Raw genomic sequence first — 20682 nt, forward strand, 5'->3', positions numbered from 1 at the left:
TTGTTGGTATCAAATAATTAATTGAGAGAATAGTATTCAGACGTGTGGTGTTCCGAGAGTTGCGGAGCTGGAGTCCGGATTCGACATTGTTGCAGTGTTATTTGGCTTATTCTCCCGGGCCGTATTTAATTTATCTAGAGCCATAGTGCGGGTGTCATGTCATCCATCATCCTAATTATAGAAACTACCTATTGGATTTATTAAGCACATTTTGGTGCACTAATGATTTTGGCGCAGATGTGCTTTTAGTTGGAGGTTCACCTAACCCAGGTGGCTATCCAGTACCTACCTAATGGGAACATGTAAATTATGCCGACGAGACGGCACAACAGAAAACCCAAATGATGATAAATCCATATGTATGTATGCGGGGAAAATATCGTAACCAGATCCATATTATTATCTTCTCCGGGGAGAACACCGGAAATAGAACTGTTGAACTTGTGTAGGAAACCGGTGTAACCTACATATGTATCATACAAATGGAGACATTTGTTATTCAGCCGGAATAATGTTTTTCTAGCGCTTTATCGTCGCAGCTCTGATTGCTAATCAACTTTTGAGGGGTCCTGTGTTGATATAAGTTTACGTTGCGAACTCTCCAAGCTTGACTATTATGCTTAGCACTTAGCCTAACAATATAGTATCAATAGCTTACCTCGAATGACAACAAGACTTAGACAAATTGCAACACAGCTCAAATCCAAAATGTCTGACATTCACCTATACACTGGGGCGACACCTAACGGTATCAAGATCTCAATCTTGCTCGAGGAGCTAGGACTGCCATATAAAGTTCGTTCGATCTACGGCAAATTTTGCACTTTCGCTTAGGAATCGTTATAGTATATGGCTGACAAGTGCATAGACCACCGCCATCGACATTAGCAAGAACACCCAGAAGGAGCCGTGGTTCTTGGCGATCAACCCGAACGGCCGTATTCCTGCACTGACGGACACTTTCACAGATGGCAAGCCCATCAACTTGTTTGAGAGTGGCTCTATTATGCAGTATCTCACCGACAGATATGACACCGAGCATAAAGTATCTTACCCGAAAGGTTCCAGGGAGTACTATGAAGTAAACAACTGGGTGAGTCTACGATCAACTCTGTCGGGAATAGCATGGCTTCGAGGAATTGCTGACCCAGAACTTATCTAGCTTATGTGGCAAATGAGTGGCCTCGGTCCAATGCAAGGGTATGTGGAATTCATCCTGAGCATGATGGTAAATGCTAACAATTGACAGACAATTGAATCATTTCAACCGTACGTAGCATACCAGTAAGAAGAATTTACCAGTGAAATGGTACTCAACTTGTGATATCTAGGCTATGCTCCGGAGAAGATCCAATACGGCATCGACCGCTACAAGAACGAGACTCGGCGCCTCTACAGAACGATGGAGACACAGCTGAAGTCTTCTAAGTCCGGCTATCTAGTCGGTGACCGATGCACATCAGCTGACATCGCGTCCTGGGGATGGGTTTCAGTAGCTAGTAAGTTGATTCCTGATTGTGCCTACTAGGAATCGCTAAGCCAACATTTCGCGCCCAAGACTGGTCTGGAGTCGATATGTCTGAGTTTCCAGTTCTCGAGGAATGGGTCCAAAGGATGCTGAAACGGCCAGGAGTTGAAAAGGGACGTCATGTGCCGTCGAAGCATAATTATGAGCAGATCCGGAGTCTCACAGAAGAGCAGATGGATGCGGCAGCTGCTCAGACCAGAGGATGGGTTCAAGCCGGGATGAAAGAGGACGCGAAATAAATACCTAATGCTGCGATTAGCACTGCTGCCTCAAGGGTAGACCTTTGTACGTCATCGATGCTAGTATGATTGTTATGTAGTTCAAGGAATGAAACAAAGAATAATAATTGTCATGATGGCTTCGTATCATCGCGTAATTTGTTTAGAATTGTTATGCGTGTGTTAGAGTATGTGCAACTTAACTACAGGTATGTACACAATTTGTTATTTACTGTCACAGACTCACAGTCTGTCAGGAAATATTAAGTACATATGTCATGTGACTTACCTACAGCATCCGATGCACGTGATTGTTAAAGTTTCCTTACATGCACGGTGCATGATGCACCATTGCACCTACATTAGGCTGCGATGTAAGTACACACATGGCACTGTGCAGTACCTAGTACCTAGTACCTAATACCTAATAGGCTAGTAGCAGCAGTACATGTGTACATGTATGTACCCCTTTGACATGCACATTCAACTTGAATGGTCCATGCATTTACCCCCACTTTATTCCAAACTTGTTTTAGCGCGGCACCAGGGAAAAGGACGGCAAAGTTGCCTTAGATAATAATTCTCACCCAACAACGTTCAGTTCATTCTTTTCCAACCTTGAACAACTTTAGTTTCTTTAACTTCATCTCGCAAACGCGCCATATTATCAATATGTCGTGGAGAAACCAAGGTATCACTGGATCGAACAACATTCCTCTCGGCAAAAGCCGAAGGTTTGGAGGTGAAGGAGACGATGCGATCGGAACGCGCGAAGGCAGTAGTGATGGCTTCAGTGCTTCCAACAACGGCGACCGTGACTTGAAGCGCGGTCGCAGCCCCGAGCCTAGTAAGTTCACATTCAAGCATATTAATTAATTTTGGAGGGAGCAATCATGTATTAATCATGAATCTCATAGGAACCGAAGCCGATGGAACTCGACGCCGAAAGAAACGAAACCGATGGGGTGATGCATCCGAGAATAAAGCTGCTGGTCTCATGGGTCTCCCAACAGCTATCGTCGCCAACATGACCAGCGAGCAGTTAGAGGCATACACCTTACATCTACGGATTGAAGAAATCAGCCAGAAGCTGAGAATTAACGACGTCGTTCCAGCCGATGGCGACCGGTACGTACCTAGATCTTCCAGTCATCTTTAAACCTGTCATTTACGCAGGTTTTTAACTAATACAATGTGTAATCCAGTTCGCCATCTCCCCCACCGCAGTACGACAATCATGGTCGTCGTGTTAACACTAGGGAATACCGTTACCGCAAGCGTCTTGAAGACGAGCGTCACAAGCTAGTCGAGAAGGCTATGAAGACTATTCCTAACTATCATCCACCTCAGGACTACCGCCGGCCCACCAAGACCCAAGAGAAGGTCTACGTGCCGGTCAATGACTATCCAGAGATTAACTTCAGTGAGATTGCTAACCCTCTAACCTTTCTAACCATATTCTTGCCCCTTCTTGTTCAGGAGATTGCCAGGAGTGCCGTCGTATTTCGACGGGTGACATGCCAGATCCTGGCCTCGTCTAACTCGCACCCATGCTTTAACTGTCTTACTACATATACTAACACCTAGGTCTTCTTACTAAAGTTGGTCTACTTATCGGCCCTCGTGGAAACACTTTGAAGAAAATGGAGACTGAATCAGGTGCCAAGATTGCCATCCGCGGAAAAGGTTCCGTGAAAGAAGGCAAAGGTCGGTCTGATGCTGCTCACGCTAGCAACCAGGAAGAGGATCTTCACTGCTTGATCATGGCAGACACTGAGGAGAAAGTTAACAAAGCGAAGAAGCTTATCCACAATGTCATTGAGACTGTGAGTATTATGGGTCTGTTTGACTTGCGGCACGAAACTGTTTGCTAATCTATGTACCTAGGCCGCTTCAATTCCTGAAGGTCAGAATGAGCTAAAGAGAAACCAACTTCGAGAACTTGCGACGCTCAACGGTACTCTACGTGATGATGAGAACCAGGCTTGCCAGAACTGTGGCCAAATTGGTCACCGCAAGTACGATTGCCCTGAAAAGCAAAACTTCACGGCCAACATCATTTGTCGCGTCTGTGGCAACGCTGGCCACATGGCCCGCGATTGTCCCGATAGACAGAAGGGAGCTAGTTGGCGTAACGATGGCCCTCCACGCGCTGCTGCTCGCATCGGTAGCGGAGATGCCGTTGACCGCGAATATGAGGTATGCTCCCACCAGATTCTCTTTAGATCATTGCAACATCTGACCCTAGGTTTTAGCAATTCATGCAAGAGCTTGGAGGCTCTAGTGGACCGCCAGCCCGTATTGAAGCCGGCCCTGGTGCCTTCAACAACGCAGGCAGTGACGCCAAACCCTGGCAACGAGGCCCAACAGGCGCTGCTGCTCCTTGGCGCTCACGCAACAACGAACAAAGCAACGAGGGTGGCTCAGCTGCTCCGTGGCGTGAACGTCATCGCGGAAGCGATAACAATCAAGGCGATAATTATTATGGCGGCCAGAGTCAGAACTACAATAATAGCAACAACAATGGTGGTGCAGCTCCTCCTGCAGCAGCTCCTTGGCACCAAGCCCCTGTCGCCCAGCCTCAGTTCCCTAGTTATCCCGGTTATGCAGGTTACGGTGCCGCTCCTGGCATGGGCCCACCTCCCGGCCTCGCTCCTCCCGGTGGTTCTCTAGGTGCTCCGCCTGGCTTGCCTCCTGGAAACATTAACGCTTTGATCCAGCAGTATGCCAATGGCGCTGCTCCTCCCCCACCACCTCCTGCAGGCGAGGCTCCTCCTCCACCTCCGGGTGATCAGCCTCCTCCTCCTCCTCCTGGTGCTTAAGCGTGATTAGCACGCAGACCGGCCAGATTGCCTCGATACTAACGCCCCGGATCCAGACGAGTCGTTTTTGATTCGTACTTTGCGCTACTAATGATTTCGCTATTGCTGTATTGATTCTATTTTAATACTAACCATTCCTGCACGCATTGCTTCGGATTGACGTCTAGTATACGATACGTATCTATGCCGAACTCACAGGAACACAAGTCTACGACTTTATCAAAATCACGTAAGGTGGTTTTAAAGATGTATTTTATAGGACTAATCTGTAGATAGCATTAAGGGCATTTTATGTTTGCTACCTACCTGTTCAACGGCTTCAAGTGTTATCAATGTGATCATTCTGCGTTGAAAATGTGGAGTCATTCCATGCTGTTCATTTGCATGTAATCGGGAATGGATATTTTCTACAACATGTCGCTAGACGGTTAACTTTATGAGGCGTCGGCTAGTTAATGAGATCCCTGATATTATACACCTGAGTTCTAAGGAGCTTTGGACATCCCGTCATTTGAGGAATTGTTCGTGGCTATTCTAACCCCCTTTCTGCTTTTCAGTGCCTATCCGTCTACTAATGGCGCCACAATCGGAGCCCAAACGCATGTAGGTCCAATCCAAGTGGTTACCTGGAATAGGGAGTACCTAGGGAATGTAATGGGTGGTAGAATCTTCCCTTCTAGAATACCGTATTGCAAGTAATTGTGTACCCAAGTTACTCGTTTTCTAACCGGCCTGGTAGATTCTCTCACGGCGTTACTCAAACCTTCGATCGCAGCATTGACAAATAACGTCTGTGGGGCGGGCTCCGTGTTAGATAGGTCTTTCATCGGCCGGTGCGATAGTGGTGGAATGGACGTGGGCGAGTGGTCGTAGGCGTAGTTTAGCCCGGGCCACAAGAAGAGTTCATGATAATGGTATACGATCTGAGTTGGGTTTAACCAAGGATCACCGGGTGCCAGCTATTGTTGTAGTCTAATACCTAGAGCCTATTACAGCGTTGTTGATGATTGATAGGGTTAAGACTACTAAGTAGGTAGACGAACATTTATAAGCCCGACTTAAGTACATAAGTTGTAAGAATAGACATCGGATGGTCAAAAGTTGGCAAATAAGGATGACAGGTGGTTAAAGCTATACTGCAACTGGCATCAGACGGGAGGTAACTTGACAGGTACCTTGTAAAAGAAAGGGGCTAGGGGGAAACGGTCGAGCATTGATGTCAGAGAACCGATACATAGGGAAATAAATACATAGCATGTCATAGTGGAGTGTCTAACTTATGATGGAGTTTTAACGTGTAGCATAGTTCATGAAATAGGGGTTCAGACTATTTATGCGTATGCACAGGGAGGTACCTCGGTGCTAGGCAGTTAGTGCTATAAATCCCTTACTCCTAAACCCCGAGATATATATGGATGTTGTCTCTCAAATATTGAGTCATGTTCTATGACACTTTTCTCTCTAATGTTTACAATATTATATACAAAGACACGAGTAAGCTAGGTTAGGCCCAAGCCCAAGCCTTCCAAATCTCCACCGGGTCAATACTACTTCATCTGCGGTATAGAAAGGCAAATATGAGATAACTTCCAGGACAGCTTCTGCATTTAGATACCTAGTATCATGTAAACCAAACCCAATATCTGAATATATGGCATACCCGGCATTCCGGATGACAGTACGATAGCAAAGCTAAGTAGGTCACGTTCTCCTAACGATAGTTGACATAAACAACCTATCACAGGTAAGTAGGGCTTCTGATTGGGCCTTCAAGCAAAGTGTTCATGCAGTTGCGAACTCTGTCGAGCACATCGGGTCTCTTAGCCCTCCCAAACATTTACTAGGCACCGTATGTATGACGATATCATAAATTCCGTTCCTCACTTTTCCAACGTCGATAGAGTTGCTGTAGCGTAATTCCGACCCGTTTTTTTTCTTTTCGGATTCACAAGCTTTGAGCGTTCGAGATATATAAACTTTGAACGGCCCGTTATATTCTTCGATCGTGTCGCATCTAGATTGATCTTTTTTACTTCCTTCCTTTCCGTTCCTAACTTGCGCTCGTTTTTCTTTTATAAACCCACACAACAAACAGTTTCCATACCATACCAGTCCAGTCCAGCCCAGTCTACCGCATGTTTTGAATCAGCAAAGTTGGGGGATTATCTTACTCGCGAGAACGAACGCCTGGTCTTGTTCTGCCCGAAGGTTCTAGCATTTATTTCGTTTTGAGCTTTTCGTACCAAATGTATCTCGCTTCCGTCCTCGCAGGCGTCGTGGCGTTCGCATCCGCTCGCGTGATCCACCGAGACGACCCCTACGTCGGCGACCTCAGGACCTTCACCGTGACCGGCTGCTACGCCGAGAACCAGGGGGTCGGGACGTTCACCGAGTCCATGGTCAACATCTGCCAATCGTACCCGCTGAAGTTCAGCTCCATATCCATCCACCTAACCGATGGCTGGACCTGTGAGTACACCTGCCTAGCCTAGTGTTCCGTAGCCTTTATTTCAGGTACCGTTAAAATCAATCGCGACTAATGCCTTTGCTTGCTTTTAGTCCGAGCGTACAGCACGCCCAACTGTAAAGATCCCGGGACCATCATCAAGAGGACGATGCCGGGCGACAACGTGCCCCTGATCTGCAACAACAATCCTAGGCCGTGGGTGGCCTACATGGTCGTCCCGATGGGGTCTTGGGAGGATGGGCCTTGTGATGGGGACGAGGAATGACTCGATTCTTCTTGAACCGAACTTAAACCCATAGGTACCCCAAGTGCTTCGAGCTATCGGGAACTAGATGTCGACGAGATTTTCTTATTGGGGGGGGCTATTTCGTCGGTTCAGATCTACCATTTATATACACGATATGTATGGCTACCGGATTTCTTTTTTGGTCGAATATTATGTGGAGTTGGTTGGGACGGGAAAAGGCTGCACGAGGTAGCTTTGTGTACGGTAATCTTTTGACTTCACATCAAGATCAGGACTTGAAATGTATAATATCCATTATAAGTAAATACATACAATCGATACTCGGTCTCGGGAGAAATCAGGCCTAGTCTACATGTAATTGCCCCCCTTTTACGACTACCTAGGTATACTTACCTACGCTACCATCACCCAAAAAGATGTTACCGATAAAGATAACTCCCGTCCTCTCAGGGACACGCAAGCAACAACTAGCTACCTATCGTGAGAAATTAGAGTAGTGGTATGGCTAGATACCTAAGGTTGGAACGATTTCCCCACCGAGACAATTATCCTCCTCGTTAATGTTCGGAGAGCATTTATAGTGTATTGTACATACCTAATAGGGATAGGTACCTAGATACTGCCGCCCGGCACCTAGGCCAGGCCAGAAAGGAATCACTCTATTCTATGAACACACACTCAGCAAAATAGCATACCTAGCTCCTCTCACTGAACACCCAGTCTCCCACTTGAGTATACTAGGGAGACAAGATACATAGACTCTACGAGGATCTACAGCTGAATGGATGAAGCCCAAAATAGGTAGGTGGGTATGGATCGAGCCAGTCTTGTATTTTCTGCGTATTTATAGTGCCATTTACCTAGGTACAGCATTGGAAGCAATTGTCTTGGTCACAACTGAGCAACTTGATGTAAAATTAGCAATGAGGAGGGAAAGGTATGGTTCTTTAATAATGCACAATAAGCCCATACTTGGGGAGACCAAACGGTCCATCGAGGGATAGAACCCAACACAAATGCCAAGCAAAGATCACCATCACAGGGTTCAGCATCCAACATTTGAAGTGTAAAGTTGCGAGAAAAAACCTCGCAACTTCATTTGCTGGGTAATAAAAAGTACATACATATCGGGATGCCATAGCAAGAAAAATTGGGAGACGGAGAGTGTAGAGTTATCAGATCGTATTAAGAACCATCCTCACTCCACGTTGTGAAGACAACCATTTCGATATGTCCAACCAAGCTCTGCCCTGCCAAAACCGATCCTCAGTATGAGAAAAGATTTGCCGCATTCCACCTCGTTTCTTCATCTACGTACAACTAATGGTTCCTCCCCAATGCCCCTTTGAAATGCAATTGGCATAAGGCATTCCTGTTATTGCTGCCTAGTTGAATCCAGCTACATTTCATGGGCTCCTAGGACTAGGGGTTCAAAGATGTATGTGAGTTGTTATATTCAATTCTCGTGGGGGTTGCTAGTCTGAGTTTAGAGTCAAGGCTTTGCCATACTGCCGGTCTTGTCCTGATCGGTAATCCCTTTCTTGTCTTTCCGGGACTTGAAGACGAAATCGCCCATGATATGTATGTGATCGGCTGGAAAGTGGTAGTTTGGAAAGCCTGGGACTCGTTTGAGATACTCATAATCAGGTGGTCCTAGCAATTCCACAACATCCAGTGTATTAGTAGTATACCAGATGTAGTCGATTACCCCGGAGAATGTTGGGGTGTAGTTGGTGAACGTGAGTTCGTCGGGGGTCCCGAAGAGATGAGCATAGGCGTTGCGTAAGCTGAATGGATGCTCAATGCCATCCCGTGTGAAGTTGCCGTAAGAGTGGCCAATTAGATCTGGGTGGTCGGGGGGGATCCGACCCTTCTCCAGTAACTCGTATACAGAGCTGTCCGCCATGGAATTGTAGTCGCCACAGACAAGTAAGGGTATATCGGTATTAGTGCGATATTCTTGGCTGGCAACAATATCTGGACACTCCTCGGCAGAGTTATCTGCATCCCCTTCTGCTGTAGAGGGTCTAGCAAGCTGCTTTTCCTCCACAGTGCAAGCTGGCTTTCGAGTATATTTTTCAGATTGCTTTGTGACAAGCTCCATAAGAATTCCTGTTTGAACGGCCTTCACGTCTGCTAGGAAGGATTCCCAACACAAATGCGCATTGACAACAATGAACCGATTGCCGGTAAAACGTGACTCGAAGAAGCAGTAGACAGCAATAGTGTCTTTCGGCATTACTCGGTTAAACACGTCATCCGCGGACTTCATGTCGGGTCGGTTGATGGCTGTCTGTCGGAAGTCAACTAATTGCTTGTCTAACATGATGTATTTGTTAGCTTTATAGAAGATGGAGCAACCATCAACCGACTGCTGATCCTTTCCTGTCAAGTGCTTGACACGGGTTTTCGGGTAGAAAACGCCCTTATAACCGTACTTTGCAAGTTCGGGGGTGAAGAATGTATCGAATGCGTCCATGGCTGTCTCTTGGAGACACATGACGTCTGCATCTCTCTCCCGAAACTCGCGAATGATGCTCTCTTTACGATATTCCCAAGAGAGGGCGCTCGCAGGCGTGTAACCATACTGCGTGCTGGTAGCATACTTGTCACAAAGGGTGTTCCAGGACAGGATGCGGATACGTTCCTTGTCGGAGCCGACATCCTCCTGAATAGTGATGGGCACACGTGGGTTTGGCGGGATAGGAACTTGAAGAAAGTCAGTTTACACATTCATGAGCAGACTTCCAACTCGAAGATCGCATGTATCTAGAAGACGAATTGAACAACGACATAATATAAACTTCACATACCTGGGGCTTGCTCTTTGAGATGAGCGATCAAGGCCTTTGTACCCTCCTCGACGAGCTTTTGCTTCTGGTCCTGTTCTAGCGGATTGCCTTGAATGCCAAGCAACTCGAGAAAATGTAAAGCGCCAAGCTCCGGGGGGATAGTCTGAATGAGGTTATTGTACAAAAGCAACTGGCGCAGAGGTGTGCACATGCCCAACTCAGGTGGCAGAGAAGTCAGCTGATTGTGGGATATATCGAGATATCGCAATGATCGAAGCTGGCCGATCTCGCGTGGTAGTCGGGTCAAATTGTTCGAAGCCAGGTATAGCTCCGTAAGGAAGGCATAGTGGTCGAAAAGCATTGTAGAGATGTTCTTGAGCCCTTGCCCACTGAAATCGAGATTTAACCAATCTTGTCGATCAAGGGCCTTATCGACATTAACGGGTCGGCCCCTGTCTTCTAGTTCTCCATCCGTAGCATCAGCCGAGTTGGCGCTCGTGAGCACTGGTCCAATACCCTTATTTTCACTGGCCCTGAGCCGAGCAAAGTAATGAGGTTGATGGGCTTCTGTCATTGTCTGATGGGCCCGTTCGGACTCCTTGTACGATCTGAGCTGCTCGTTCCAGTGCTCGCTATATTGCTGGGCTTGTCCGCCACGAGAACCTGGGGTATTTCCGTTTTGATGGCTACTGGGGGTGAAGGGTGTTACATTGGACATGAGTCCGGAGGAGAAAGTTGAGTGTGTAAGGGTGGCGGAGGTAGTATGGGCTGAATGATCTTGTGGTATATTTTGATGGTGCTGCTGGGGATGTGTATGATGGTGTTGGGAATTTTGTTGTTGGACAAAGTTGTACATCATTTGTGGTCCAATTCCGCGACCCCCAGGAACGCCATTGAGGCGCGAGGCATGGCCTTGCTGATGATTAGGGCCGTACATCCCGAGAGAAGGCCCTTTCTGTACTAAGGGTACAGAGATTATTACAGGAAAGGGATAGATTATGGATTTAGGGTTGGCCCTGTATCGAACCTAGTGGGCTGTACTGTTATTTGTAGACACCTTTTCGAGATACAGAAATATCTCGTCTGGGTGTTATTTGTAGGTGTGTATAAAATGTCCAGTATTGCAATGTATATTGAATACTACTTGCCATGGAGATGTTGAAGACCAACTCTGTCGCACCGGTAGAGGCAAGTCACCACAGCTTGTCCAGAATGGCCTTTAACAACTATTAATGGATAAAAAAAAGTTGGGGTACGGTTTAGCGAATATCCATGCATAGAGATCGAAAGCTTCGTCGTGATGCATGGAAAACGTGGGGTAGTCGTATATGGATGGTGGATTTAGGATCTTGAATCCACCCGGACTCTATCGCGAACGTAGTAACTAGGGGTGTAACAAGTAGACAATTGGCTGAAGATATTGGATCTGGATGCCTAGTCTCGTACAGATTCTTTCTCGATTCGCGCAAAACGACAACCCGATCTTTACCTATGGGAGAGCTGGCGCACGAGCTTGGATTTCGGCGTATATTTGCTTCTTTCCGCACCGTGGGCCGTGGCCGTCGCGAGGCAACGATTTTCTGTGAACACATAATCATGTTAGTCATTGGTACTTAACAGTCTAGTCTTTTTAGAGTTCCTGGGAGTAAAGCAATATCATAGGGGGTATAGTATAGCAGGAGGGGGCGAGTGGACAAATTGACATAAGCAATGGGTCTGGAAAACAAGTGGGTAAGGTAAGCCTTGTTAGAAAGGGTGAAACGTATAATGGGGAAGGAGGAAAAGAGAACAAAGGGATGAAGATGCACAGATGGACGAGGTGATGCTAGGAGGAGGTAAAGGAAAGTGCTTGATTACTCAAGATGCGCAATGTGCGCTCAGATTATTACGTACAGTCGTGGGTAGTAGTTATGCAGGCAACTATGATGGCGACTATGATTGTGAGGGGTGAAAGTGAGGGCGCTCGGAGGGTATTGGTGATGGTGATAGTTCGACCAAGACCAAGTTAGAGGTAGGTAAATGTTGATGTCGTGTCGCATGTGTTCTTGCTTGCAAGTATCAAGGTTCTCGCAAGTGTAGTAGGCTCGATGTAGTGTAGTAGATTTGTAGATTTGTAGTATTTGATGTGCGGTATCAACGTGTGGTATGCGTGTGTAGAGTGTGTAGAGTGTGGTATGGTATGTAGTGTGTGGTGAAAAAGTGCAGGTGGGCTATAACCTATCAGGTGTCGGAAAGAAAGAGATCTAAGGTTAAAAATGATCACTGGGTAAGGATCAAATGTACACGCAGTTAGGTACCTACCTTCTAGATTGATAAGGACTGGTGCTTTCCTTTCTCTGTACTGTGTCGTTTCGTTTCGTGTCGTGCTTGCTCTACCTAGTGCAGGTATCTACGGGTTGCTCCAACGCCCAAGCTTTGATTTACAATGGTACATGTGGAGGAGTTATCTTTAGCCTTATCACATGACTTGGAAGAAGCAACATTGAAAATTTTGAACTGTTGAAACCATTATACCAGTCAACTCTATTTCTCAGCCTTGCAGCAGCGGGGGCTAAAATACAATTACGTACTCAATGTTTGCTAACGCTCGTGCCACTTTGGTGTCAGTGCATCGAACTATCTTGGTCTTACATAATCAGTTCGGACCTCAATACTACCTAGTACCTTACCTTGAAGATACATAGTACCTAATACATACATGCTTGTGGACAAAACACACCGTACATAGGTCACGGTGCATACTTGTCTACTACTATATAATAAAAATAAAACTGTCTGTTTTATTTATATCCACGTCGCTATCACAAGACATTTGATCTGATAAAATATTCGTCAATGACGTCAAGTAACGTGGTCTTTGGCATCTTGCTGGTTTTACTCGTCTTCCTTTCTGGGTGAAGACTCCGTTGATGTTTTTCCACAAGGACTTATAGCTCACAATCCTTCATCTAGTATCGGACCGCCTTAGCGAAGAACTACATCTAGCACTCATGCTATTCTTTGATCTAGTACTAGTATGAATTCCTAGGTCACACCTACGTGGCTTCTGAATGATTGGGTATAATGTGTTACGGTTTATACCTAATAAGTAACCGGTGACCAACCCATTCCTCTATTCCTCTATAGTACGGATGAAGCTCAGTTATATCATCAACACATTTGGATAGCTAGCTACAAAATTTCCAAATGTGTTATTATAATGTCCTTCATATTAATTTAGGTCTATAAAGCCCGGCCGGTACAACACCTATTCATTACCAAGCTTGATCTTTGAGGACTTCAGCCTCAATGCTCTTGTCCTATGCCAAGAACTTGGAAAGCTGGGGAAACCAGGAAGTCACTTTACTGGCTTTTCAGCACTTCAGCCTGATCGATGGAAATCTGCACGATAATTAAGCGAGCCGAAAAAAAAAGCTTGCCGTTGGCATAAAACTTGGTTAAACTTGGGTTGCATCTATCTACCTAAGCTTGTCAAGGTTGCCGAATATGTACTCACAGACTTGACAACCTAGATTCAACATTACCAGAATTTCATACTATGCATCTATTGGACTTGCTGAGCCGTAATTTTCAGCAGTATGGCAATGGGTATGTGGATGTTGCATCTCTGCTTTCTACAATAAGTACCTACATGCCGAGGTAAGTATCTTTCCCAGGTCTTCAAATATCATGCTTGTGTGGAGTATGAGCAGACCGCCAGATCCATATTGCTCCGATCAAAGGATTCCTGCGAGGACGCACCGCATAATAGGCCGTATCCTCGGAGTCTAGGTCTTTCGATTGGACCAATAACCTGGTATTGGTCGTCCGGCCCTTAAAGATTCCCTTGCTCCGACCTGTTTGCGTCCTGCAGGTAGTAACCGAACCCCCCCAATACTGGCGCTGTTTGTGAAAGTTGGAATGGATGGGACCAAAAACGACTAGTAAATCGAAGGGTCCGGGATTTTACGCATTTGGAACCATCACAAGCTTCAATTGCAGCGCAGCACAGCGTGCCCAGTTGCCACTAACCCATCTTGAGGGAGGATAGCTGGACGTCGGTATGCAGGTGTAAATGTGGGGGAGCCATACACGTCTTACCCGCAGGGATCGACGGTCCACAAGTTGGGTTCTCTGGTGACAGGTAAAAACTGCTCGTCCCAAAACAGCTATAATAGGATCGAATTCAAGCATCGTGATCACTATGCAGACAGGCGCTAGGCGGAAGAAGGAAGAACTACTATGGGAGGGGCATTTACTTATATATATACACAACCATAGGTACATAACAGCCAGACCATGCCCAGGTTTCTTATATAGCTTGACAAGTTATGGAACCTCTCCCTTAAACACCAGGTAGAAGTCGGTCTTACAGGACCTTCTTAGATTACTTCTCTACACCGAGTCAATGCGCGAACCCCAGACAATTGCATGAAAAGCGCCAAGCATCACGGTTCTATCACATTCAGTGAGCGAACGGACCAGAACCCACTAGGCAACAAAAATACATTATACGGGGCTCGGGTGTCGTTGCGAATCTGATTTGAGATATCCACTGAGTTGGCCATGAGATCGTAAGCGATATCTCGTATGCTGCCTCAACTGTCTGGCAAGTGATGTTTTGAAGACAGTCCCGTCTCTTGTAGAGGGAGAGCAACATCAGTCACGTGCGTCAGACGGGAAGCACATGAGAGATACGATATTAGCAGGCTTCCAATTTCGAGATCAATTCCTCGCAGAGTCGTTCGGAATAGGTTACCGAGACTAGTGTTCGAATGTTCGATAGAACAAATTGGACATACAACCCGATTTTCCGAATTCCTTCGCGCCAAGAGACCTGCTTCGTCGACTTCCTGAAAACTCACCGAGAAAGACACCGTCCCGGAGATTTAAATTCCCCATTGGACATGGCATAGAATTATTAAGGAGAGCAAACGAAACACTCAACACTAGGTGCTTGGAGTTAGTTTTCGAGCCTTGGGGCTGCCTATTCAAAAAGACCACGGGATATTGCGGTTAGGTCGTCTCGGGCCGTTGGTCGCATTCCAGCTATAACGCTTCATCGCTATATACTATTACGGGCCAACGTTTTATACCTCCCCAAGTACATACATAAGCACGTATAAGCGAAGGCGGGGGAGGGGGAACCCGGGGAACAATCACCAAGAAACAACGATTACCAACCAGCCAGATTGACTTACTTGGCTACAACCTACAAAGCAGTGCTACGATTAGCTCCCATAACCGCGGGCCCATCCGCTGCAGCAGTAAAACGATATCAACAGCGGTGCTGTCATATGTCTATCAATTGTTACAGCAGATTTGGCAGGCTGGCAGGCAGGGCAGACAGGGCAGGACAGATCCCGCATATGCTGCACATCTTCGGATCAGGAAGCAAGACCGATTTGTGAAACGAGAAAAGGGATTCCTTTCGGGTGAAGATTCCCAAACGAAGACGAGACAGAAACCACTCCACCGGATACGCAAGCCGGAAATCAGGTTGTCCAATCATCAAATAGATAGAGCAGTCCAAGGCCATGGCTTGATAGAAAAACACAGACCAGCGAACCAACTCAGTCCACAATTGATTGCAACGGTGGTGTCGGAGATCGAACTAACGGCCGTGCAAAACGCAATAGAAGGCGCATTGAGAACAATATTCTTTTAATGTCAGGGGGGCCCACTGATCATCCCAGTTGAATTGGTTCCAGTAACCAGTTTAGGGATGTTTTGAAGAAACATCCAGTCGCAAAAGAGAAACAGTTTGAGTTGTCAGATTCCCAGGAAGGGAGGGGGGAAGTTTGAAGGGGGGTAGGGAAAAAGGAAAAAGAAAAAGAAAGATAAGAAGAAAAAAGGGGGAGAACATTGAAGTGGGAGAAAGAAGAAAGAAGGAAAAAAAAAGAGGAGAGTCTCTCAGTTCGCAGACTCAACCAAGAAGTGCAAGCGGAAGAAGTGAAGAAGGTGCAAAGAGGTGCAGAAAGCACATGCAGCAGCAGCAGCAAGTCAGCGCCTCGAGGGGGGGGAATCGGATCATTCCAGTGAGCTATTGCCCGCTGTCGCTGAAGAATTTTTAGTTTCCAGAATCCCCAAAAAAAGAAAGAAAGAAAGAGAAAAAAAAAAAAAGGTACATACACCGAGGTTGCGTTGAGGTTGCGTCGGGGTAGTTTTTATGTTGCAATTCTAAGGAGTGGCCCCCGGAAAATACTTCCAAGTGACAGGCTTGCCCTGTACAAGTACTTTGATATACATAACTACATTTCAAGGTGGTACTTGACTTGGGGCGGGCACTGGGCAGCGCAAATCAGCGGGCACAATGGAGTTCGCGTACAGCTTAAACATGTACTCCCCCCCTGTCAGAGTAAGACCCGCGAACGCTAGAAAATCGTCGTCTACCAATATAAACGCCGCCTACACTTTTGTCTACGGGGCAAATAAGCAACATAGTCATCATCATCATCATCAGCATCAGCAAAATCAGCAGAACCATCAACATAACCAAGATCAACCACCAGATAAAAATACGGAAATTACTGTTGAAGAAGATGAAGATATAGAGAAAAATCAATTCGAAGAAGAAGATATTAATTATAACATTAACGATCACAACAATCCTAGCAATAGCAACGACGAAGAAGATCAAGATCAAGATCATCGACATCATCATCACCAATATCATCAGTTTTTACATCATCAACCAGATAACAAAAAGATAAAAAAGAATAAGAGTAGCGATACTAGATCCCTTAGGTCCATTAGGTCCAGGATACCTGGTAGACGTCGGCCACCACCCGCCGGAACCATCCCACAATCTTTGGCTCATAGACCAGTGTCGCATCATTCTCATTCGAGAACTTCTTCCTCTTTAAGTGCCTGTTCCCGAGCGTCGCACGAAACACAAGGACAAGGACAAACACAAGGACAAGCAGCGGCACAGGTACAGGCACAGGCACATACATATATACAGATACAGGCACAAGCACAGGCACAGGCAGAGGCACAAGTACAGATACAGGCACAATTACAAGCACAACAGCAAGTAAACTTAACCTCGACCCATGCCGCAACAGACGGCACACTAGTCGACTCTCTCGGTCCGTCACCGCCTGCTAGCACTTCCAAGTCTAGCCCAAATAATGGAACAAGCGCAAACGCCCCGATTGCCTCCTTTTCACCTACAATAAATAACAGCAGTAGTAATAATACCAACACGGACGCCAATACTCGAGAGTATTCTACATCCGCATCCGCGCCGCCGCTTGCCGGCACCGGCACTGTCTCTCTGGCTTCATCCTCTAACGTCCCTACCTCTCCTTCGTCCGTCTCTACCACTGCACCCGCCTCACCCGTCTCGACTTCCAAGCGGCGGCCCTCTTCACCAAAATCATTTCCATTTATTCTGCCAATTTTCAGCACTGACAGCGCATATCATATCCACCATCATACAATCGGCCTATCTACTACTCAGAACAGACTACAGAAACGCGATTCTATTCATTACCAATCATCGACTCAACCCCATACTCCGCAACAGCCACCCACACCGACTTCTCCTATCAAGACACTTGCGGGCCTGTCCTCGTCAGTTCGCCGAAGGTCATCCAGGGGCAAACATCATGACGCAATGCCCACGGAGCCTAGTCATCACAACTCTCCTCAAAGACATCCTTCCATCACTACTACAACCCCTACTAAATCGAACTCAACTGTAATTATGGCATCGAACGAGAACTTGGCGCCCTCGTCGGCAGAGGGAAGTATAACACCATCTTCCAATTCAAACTCCACGAAGCCATCATCGATCCCGACGAAGCCCTTCATCAATCGCCATAACCGTATCTATATCCATGAGCCTACGCTACTATACCCCCTACCTGTGGACTTGGCGGAACTTCATCGCCAGTCCCTGCGTACCCTCATGCTCTTTCAATTATTCGGCGGCCCAACGACAGCCCCTGAATTTTCCAACAAGCCACCATCACGTGTTCTTGAGGTAGGATGCGGATCTGCTTTTTGGAGCATGATGTGTCATCGATACTTCGCGCAGCACGGTCACAGCTCCATATCTTTCACTGGTCTTGATATCGTACCTCTCGTGGGTACCGGGCTCGATCAGAACTGGAAGCCCGATAAGGATATGCGATGGCGATTCGTTCAACATGATATGCGCCGTACCCCATGGCCACTAGCTGACAATGAATTTGACTTGATTATGGTCAAAGATATGTCACTCTCGAATTCGATGCGCGACCCACAGCAGTTCTTCGAGGAGTATCTCCGCTTGCTTAAGCCAGGTGGAGTACTAGAATTTTGGGAAAGCGATCACACCATTCGCATGCTACGACCTCACATCCTGAAGAAATCGGCAGTCATGAAACCCGACTCCGACTCTGATTCGGATGATAGCAGTGAAGAAGAGGACAGCACGGAGAAATTAGGAGCCTACATCATGACGAATAACACCCCTCTCAGCGCACCACTCAATCCGTTCCTCGTAGAGTATAACGGCTGGGCGACTAAGGCGCTTGATGCCCGAGGCCTGTCTGCTGTCCCTTGTACGCTGATTGGCCCGCATCTTCTCCAAGAAGCGGATACGCTTATGGATGTACGATCTAAGCGATTAGCAGTACCACTTAGCGAGATCAGATGGGAGCGTGAGGGCGTTGGCGGTGTTGTAACCAAGGATGGCAAAAGCTACATTGACTCGATGAAGGGGAAGGGCAGGATGGATTCGAGAAACGATAAGCCACGAGGTAAAAGCCTAACTACTAGTCAAGCCGCTCTCCGACGAACTGCTCTCGAGACAGTGGTAGGCATGATCCTCTGCCTCGAACCTATTCTGAGGGAGGTTAGCGGGAAGAGTCAAGACGAATGGGATGGGTGGACAGGCAAGATGATGAACGATCTATTGCGTGAGGGGGGCACAAGTTGGGGAGAGTGTTTGGAAGTTGGAGCCTGGTGCGCCAGAAAGAAGCTAAACACGGTGGTATGATAATGAAGATATTGGTCTATATATTTTGGCTAGAAGCGTCTATGGCCATATATCCTTCCTTCGACCTATCTTAAGTCATTTTTGCTTGGTCTTCTCCACCGATCTGAACTTGCACAATTTCGATTACACTTTTTTTCTATTTTCTCGGAGCGATTGCCAACCAGCATTTTCGACATACCGGCCTAGACGCCGAACGCTTGGTAATCACCCTACCTCGTATCGCTTTCTTAGCGCCCGATACTTTTTCAAGTAATATCTGTACGCCATGCGTTAACACGAAGTGTACACCATACCCGACGAAAGCACCTTTTCGAACTCTTCTTAGCAGAAGGACATCGACGTCGACATCGTCTGGGTTACAACAAAGGGCAAATGAAAGGAGTGGTTGAGCTTGGATATAGTACATATTTTGGAGGGAAATCCAGTCTTCGGATATCTTATTATTATTTTTTTCTTCTTTTTTTGGTATAAACGTTTGACATGATGGATATATGGGCATATAGTACAGAAGTATATGTGTATGGATGGAAGGAATTCAAGACTAGACCAAGGGCATGTTATGTTTGTTCTAGTCTTTTTGGTATACATATAGTAGTTATACATACCTAGGTATATATACATGTGTTTAAAGGGAAATGGTCACCGAGTCCGGAGACTGATGTTTATAGAAAGTTTTTTTGAATGGTATTAAACTTGCAAGATATTGATTCGCCTGCTGCTGTGACAGGATAATGGGTTGATCTTTGCAACTAGGGCTACCAGAGTACGTAGATCTGAAGGGAGTAGGTACATAGGCATATATGATGAGTATATGATACTTACAAAGCTTCGATTTCTTTGAGCGGATTGAAGACGTCACGTTAATCTATTTGTCATGCCGTAAGAGAATAAGGGGTGGCGGAGGGGGGTAGTGGAAGAAGATTAATACCTTTTTTGACATAGTCGGCCTTTGCGATAGCATCCCGAATGGCGTCGTCGTCGCGCAGATGCGCATTGGCCATGAAAGCGCGATGGAGACGAGGGCGGAAGTAGGAGAAGCCCTGTGGATAGTCGCGGCCGAGGTTGAGAAGCTCCTTGTAGATGGCTATGACCTGCTGCCGTAGCTGCGGGTTTGGCGTGGTCATTGTGGAGTATGGTATGGTAGTAGGTGCTAGGTGCCTAGGTAGGGGAGGCGCATAGCTCGCTCATTGTTGTAAAAGAAAGACGAGGATGTGGTTTACAGAGGTGTGATTAGGTGTGATGGATGGAGGGACGGGCATTAGCGGCTGAATACGGGGATCCCTTTATCAATTGGTATCTTATCATATCACTGATAGTTATCACGATGGTAACTATTGTACATTACGTAGGTACTTCAACTAACGTTGTAAGGGACAACCCCTGGAAGCAGCTGTGTAATGTGCCGAGGTTACCCCTCCAAGCTTGGATGCTGCAAGCTGCGGCTATCAGCTTGTGGGGTACCTAGGGTAGTGGTACATGTAGTTAAGCTTTCAATCAGATAACTACCTTTATGTACATACCTGGGTAACCTGATTCGTGAATAACCTCTTAATTTTTTGATCGTTTAGTACCTTGTCACCAACTGCAGTCCGGAAGTACTTCTAGGTACTCGCGGAAAACAATTGAAGGTCAATTGCATC

The 20682-nt window shown here is 46.5% G+C and overlaps 6 protein-coding genes across 6 annotated transcripts; 4 read left to right on the forward strand and 2 right to left on the reverse strand.

Moving 5' to 3' along the window:
* The first annotated feature begins 374 nt into the window (after positions 1-374).
* Positions 375-1954, forward strand: GGS25DRAFT_491477 (glutathione S-transferase). Its single transcript, XM_049261095.1, has 6 exons — positions 375-795; positions 869-1093; positions 1163-1200; positions 1250-1269; positions 1332-1499; positions 1559-1954. Exons 1-6 carry the CDS (start codon positions 664-666, stop codon positions 1765-1767), a joined length of 792 nt encoding a protein of 263 aa, XP_049116891.1. The 5' UTR covers positions 375-663; the 3' UTR covers positions 1768-1954.
* Positions 1955-2317: 363 nt separating this feature from the next.
* On the forward strand, positions 2318-3602 carry GGS25DRAFT_289602 (uncharacterized protein). The gene is made up of 4 exons (XM_049257545.1): positions 2318-2593; positions 2664-2874; positions 2952-3347; positions 3414-3602. The coding sequence occupies exons 1-3, from the start codon at positions 2419-2421 to the stop codon at positions 3331-3333; spliced, it is 768 nt and encodes a 255-aa protein (XP_049116892.1). The 5' UTR covers positions 2318-2418; the 3' UTR covers positions 3334-3347; positions 3414-3602.
* Positions 3603-6354: 2752 nt separating this feature from the next.
* On the forward strand, positions 6355-7616 carry GGS25DRAFT_491481 (uncharacterized protein). The gene is made up of 2 exons (XM_049261096.1): positions 6355-7037; positions 7128-7616. Exons 1-2 carry the CDS (start codon positions 6815-6817, stop codon positions 7298-7300), a joined length of 396 nt encoding a protein of 131 aa, XP_049116893.1. The 5' UTR covers positions 6355-6814; the 3' UTR covers positions 7301-7616.
* Positions 7617-8597: 981 nt separating this feature from the next.
* GGS25DRAFT_289628 (glucose-repressible alcohol dehydrogenase transcriptional effector) lies at positions 8598-11287 on the reverse strand. The gene is made up of 2 exons (XM_049257546.1): positions 10096-11287; positions 8598-9991 (listed from the first exon to the last, which is right to left on the reverse strand). Exons 1-2 carry the CDS (start codon positions 11009-11011, stop codon positions 8775-8777), a joined length of 2133 nt encoding a protein of 710 aa, XP_049116894.1. The 5' UTR covers positions 11012-11287; the 3' UTR covers positions 8598-8774.
* Positions 11288-17764: 6477 nt separating this feature from the next.
* Positions 17765-19042, forward strand: GGS25DRAFT_514404 (uncharacterized protein; the record flags this gene model as incomplete). The annotated part of the gene is made up of 1 exon (XM_049262988.1): positions 17765-19042. The coding sequence occupies one exon, from the start codon at positions 17765-17767 to the stop codon at positions 19040-19042; it is 1278 nt and encodes a 425-aa protein (XP_049116895.1).
* An 818-nt stretch (positions 19043-19860) lies between these two features.
* On the reverse strand, positions 19861-20166 carry GGS25DRAFT_521922 (complex 1 protein; the record flags this gene model as incomplete). Its single annotated transcript, XM_049264139.1, has 2 exons — positions 19861-19877; positions 19971-20166. 2 exons carry the CDS (start codon positions 20164-20166, stop codon positions 19861-19863), a joined length of 213 nt encoding a protein of 70 aa, XP_049116896.1.
* Between the last annotated feature and the right edge of the window lie 516 nt (positions 20167-20682).

Source organism: Hypoxylon fragiforme, assembly GCF_022984875.1.
Source record: "Hypoxylon fragiforme strain CBS 206.31 chromosome Unknown GGS25scaffold_5, whole genome shotgun sequence".
Classification (NCBI taxonomy): domain Eukaryota; kingdom Fungi; phylum Ascomycota; class Sordariomycetes; order Xylariales; family Hypoxylaceae; genus Hypoxylon; species Hypoxylon fragiforme.

Excerpts from the sequence above, each read along its gene's own strand:
- GGS25DRAFT_289602 (XM_049257545.1), top strand. The coding sequence starts at position 2,419 with ATGTCGTGGAGAAACCAAGGTATCACTGGATCGAACAACATTCCTCTC. Across the intron at positions 2,594-2,663 it reads CGGTCGCAGCCCCGAGCCTA|GAACCGAAGCCGATGGAACT; the intron begins GTAAGTTCACAT and ends TGAATCTCATAG. Across the intron at positions 2,875-2,951 it reads GTTCCAGCCGATGGCGACCG|TTCGCCATCTCCCCCACCGC; the intron begins GTACGTACCTAG and ends TGTGTAATCCAG.
- GGS25DRAFT_491481 (XM_049261096.1), top strand. The coding sequence starts at position 6,815 with ATGTATCTCGCTTCCGTCCTCGCAGGCGTCGTGGCGTTCGCATCCGCT. Across the intron at positions 7,038-7,127 it reads CCTAACCGATGGCTGGACCT|TCCGAGCGTACAGCACGCCC; the intron begins GTGAGTACACCT and ends GCTTGCTTTTAG.
- GGS25DRAFT_491477 (XM_049261095.1), top strand. The coding sequence starts at position 664 with ATGACAACAAGACTTAGACAAATTGCAACACAGCTCAAATCCAAAATG. Across the intron at positions 796-868 it reads AGCTAGGACTGCCATATAAA|ACCACCGCCATCGACATTAG; the intron begins GTTCGTTCGATC and ends ACAAGTGCATAG. Across the intron at positions 1,500-1,558 it reads GGGATGGGTTTCAGTAGCTA|ACTGGTCTGGAGTCGATATG; the intron begins GTAAGTTGATTC and ends TTCGCGCCCAAG.
- GGS25DRAFT_289628 (XM_049257546.1), bottom strand. The coding sequence starts at position 11,011 with ATGTACGGCCCTAATCATCAGCAAGGCCATGCCTCGCGCCTCAATGGC. Across the intron at positions 9,992-10,095 it reads TCTCAAAGAGCAAGCCCCAG|TTCCTATCCCGCCAAACCCA; the intron begins GTATGTGAAGTT and ends ACTTTCTTCAAG.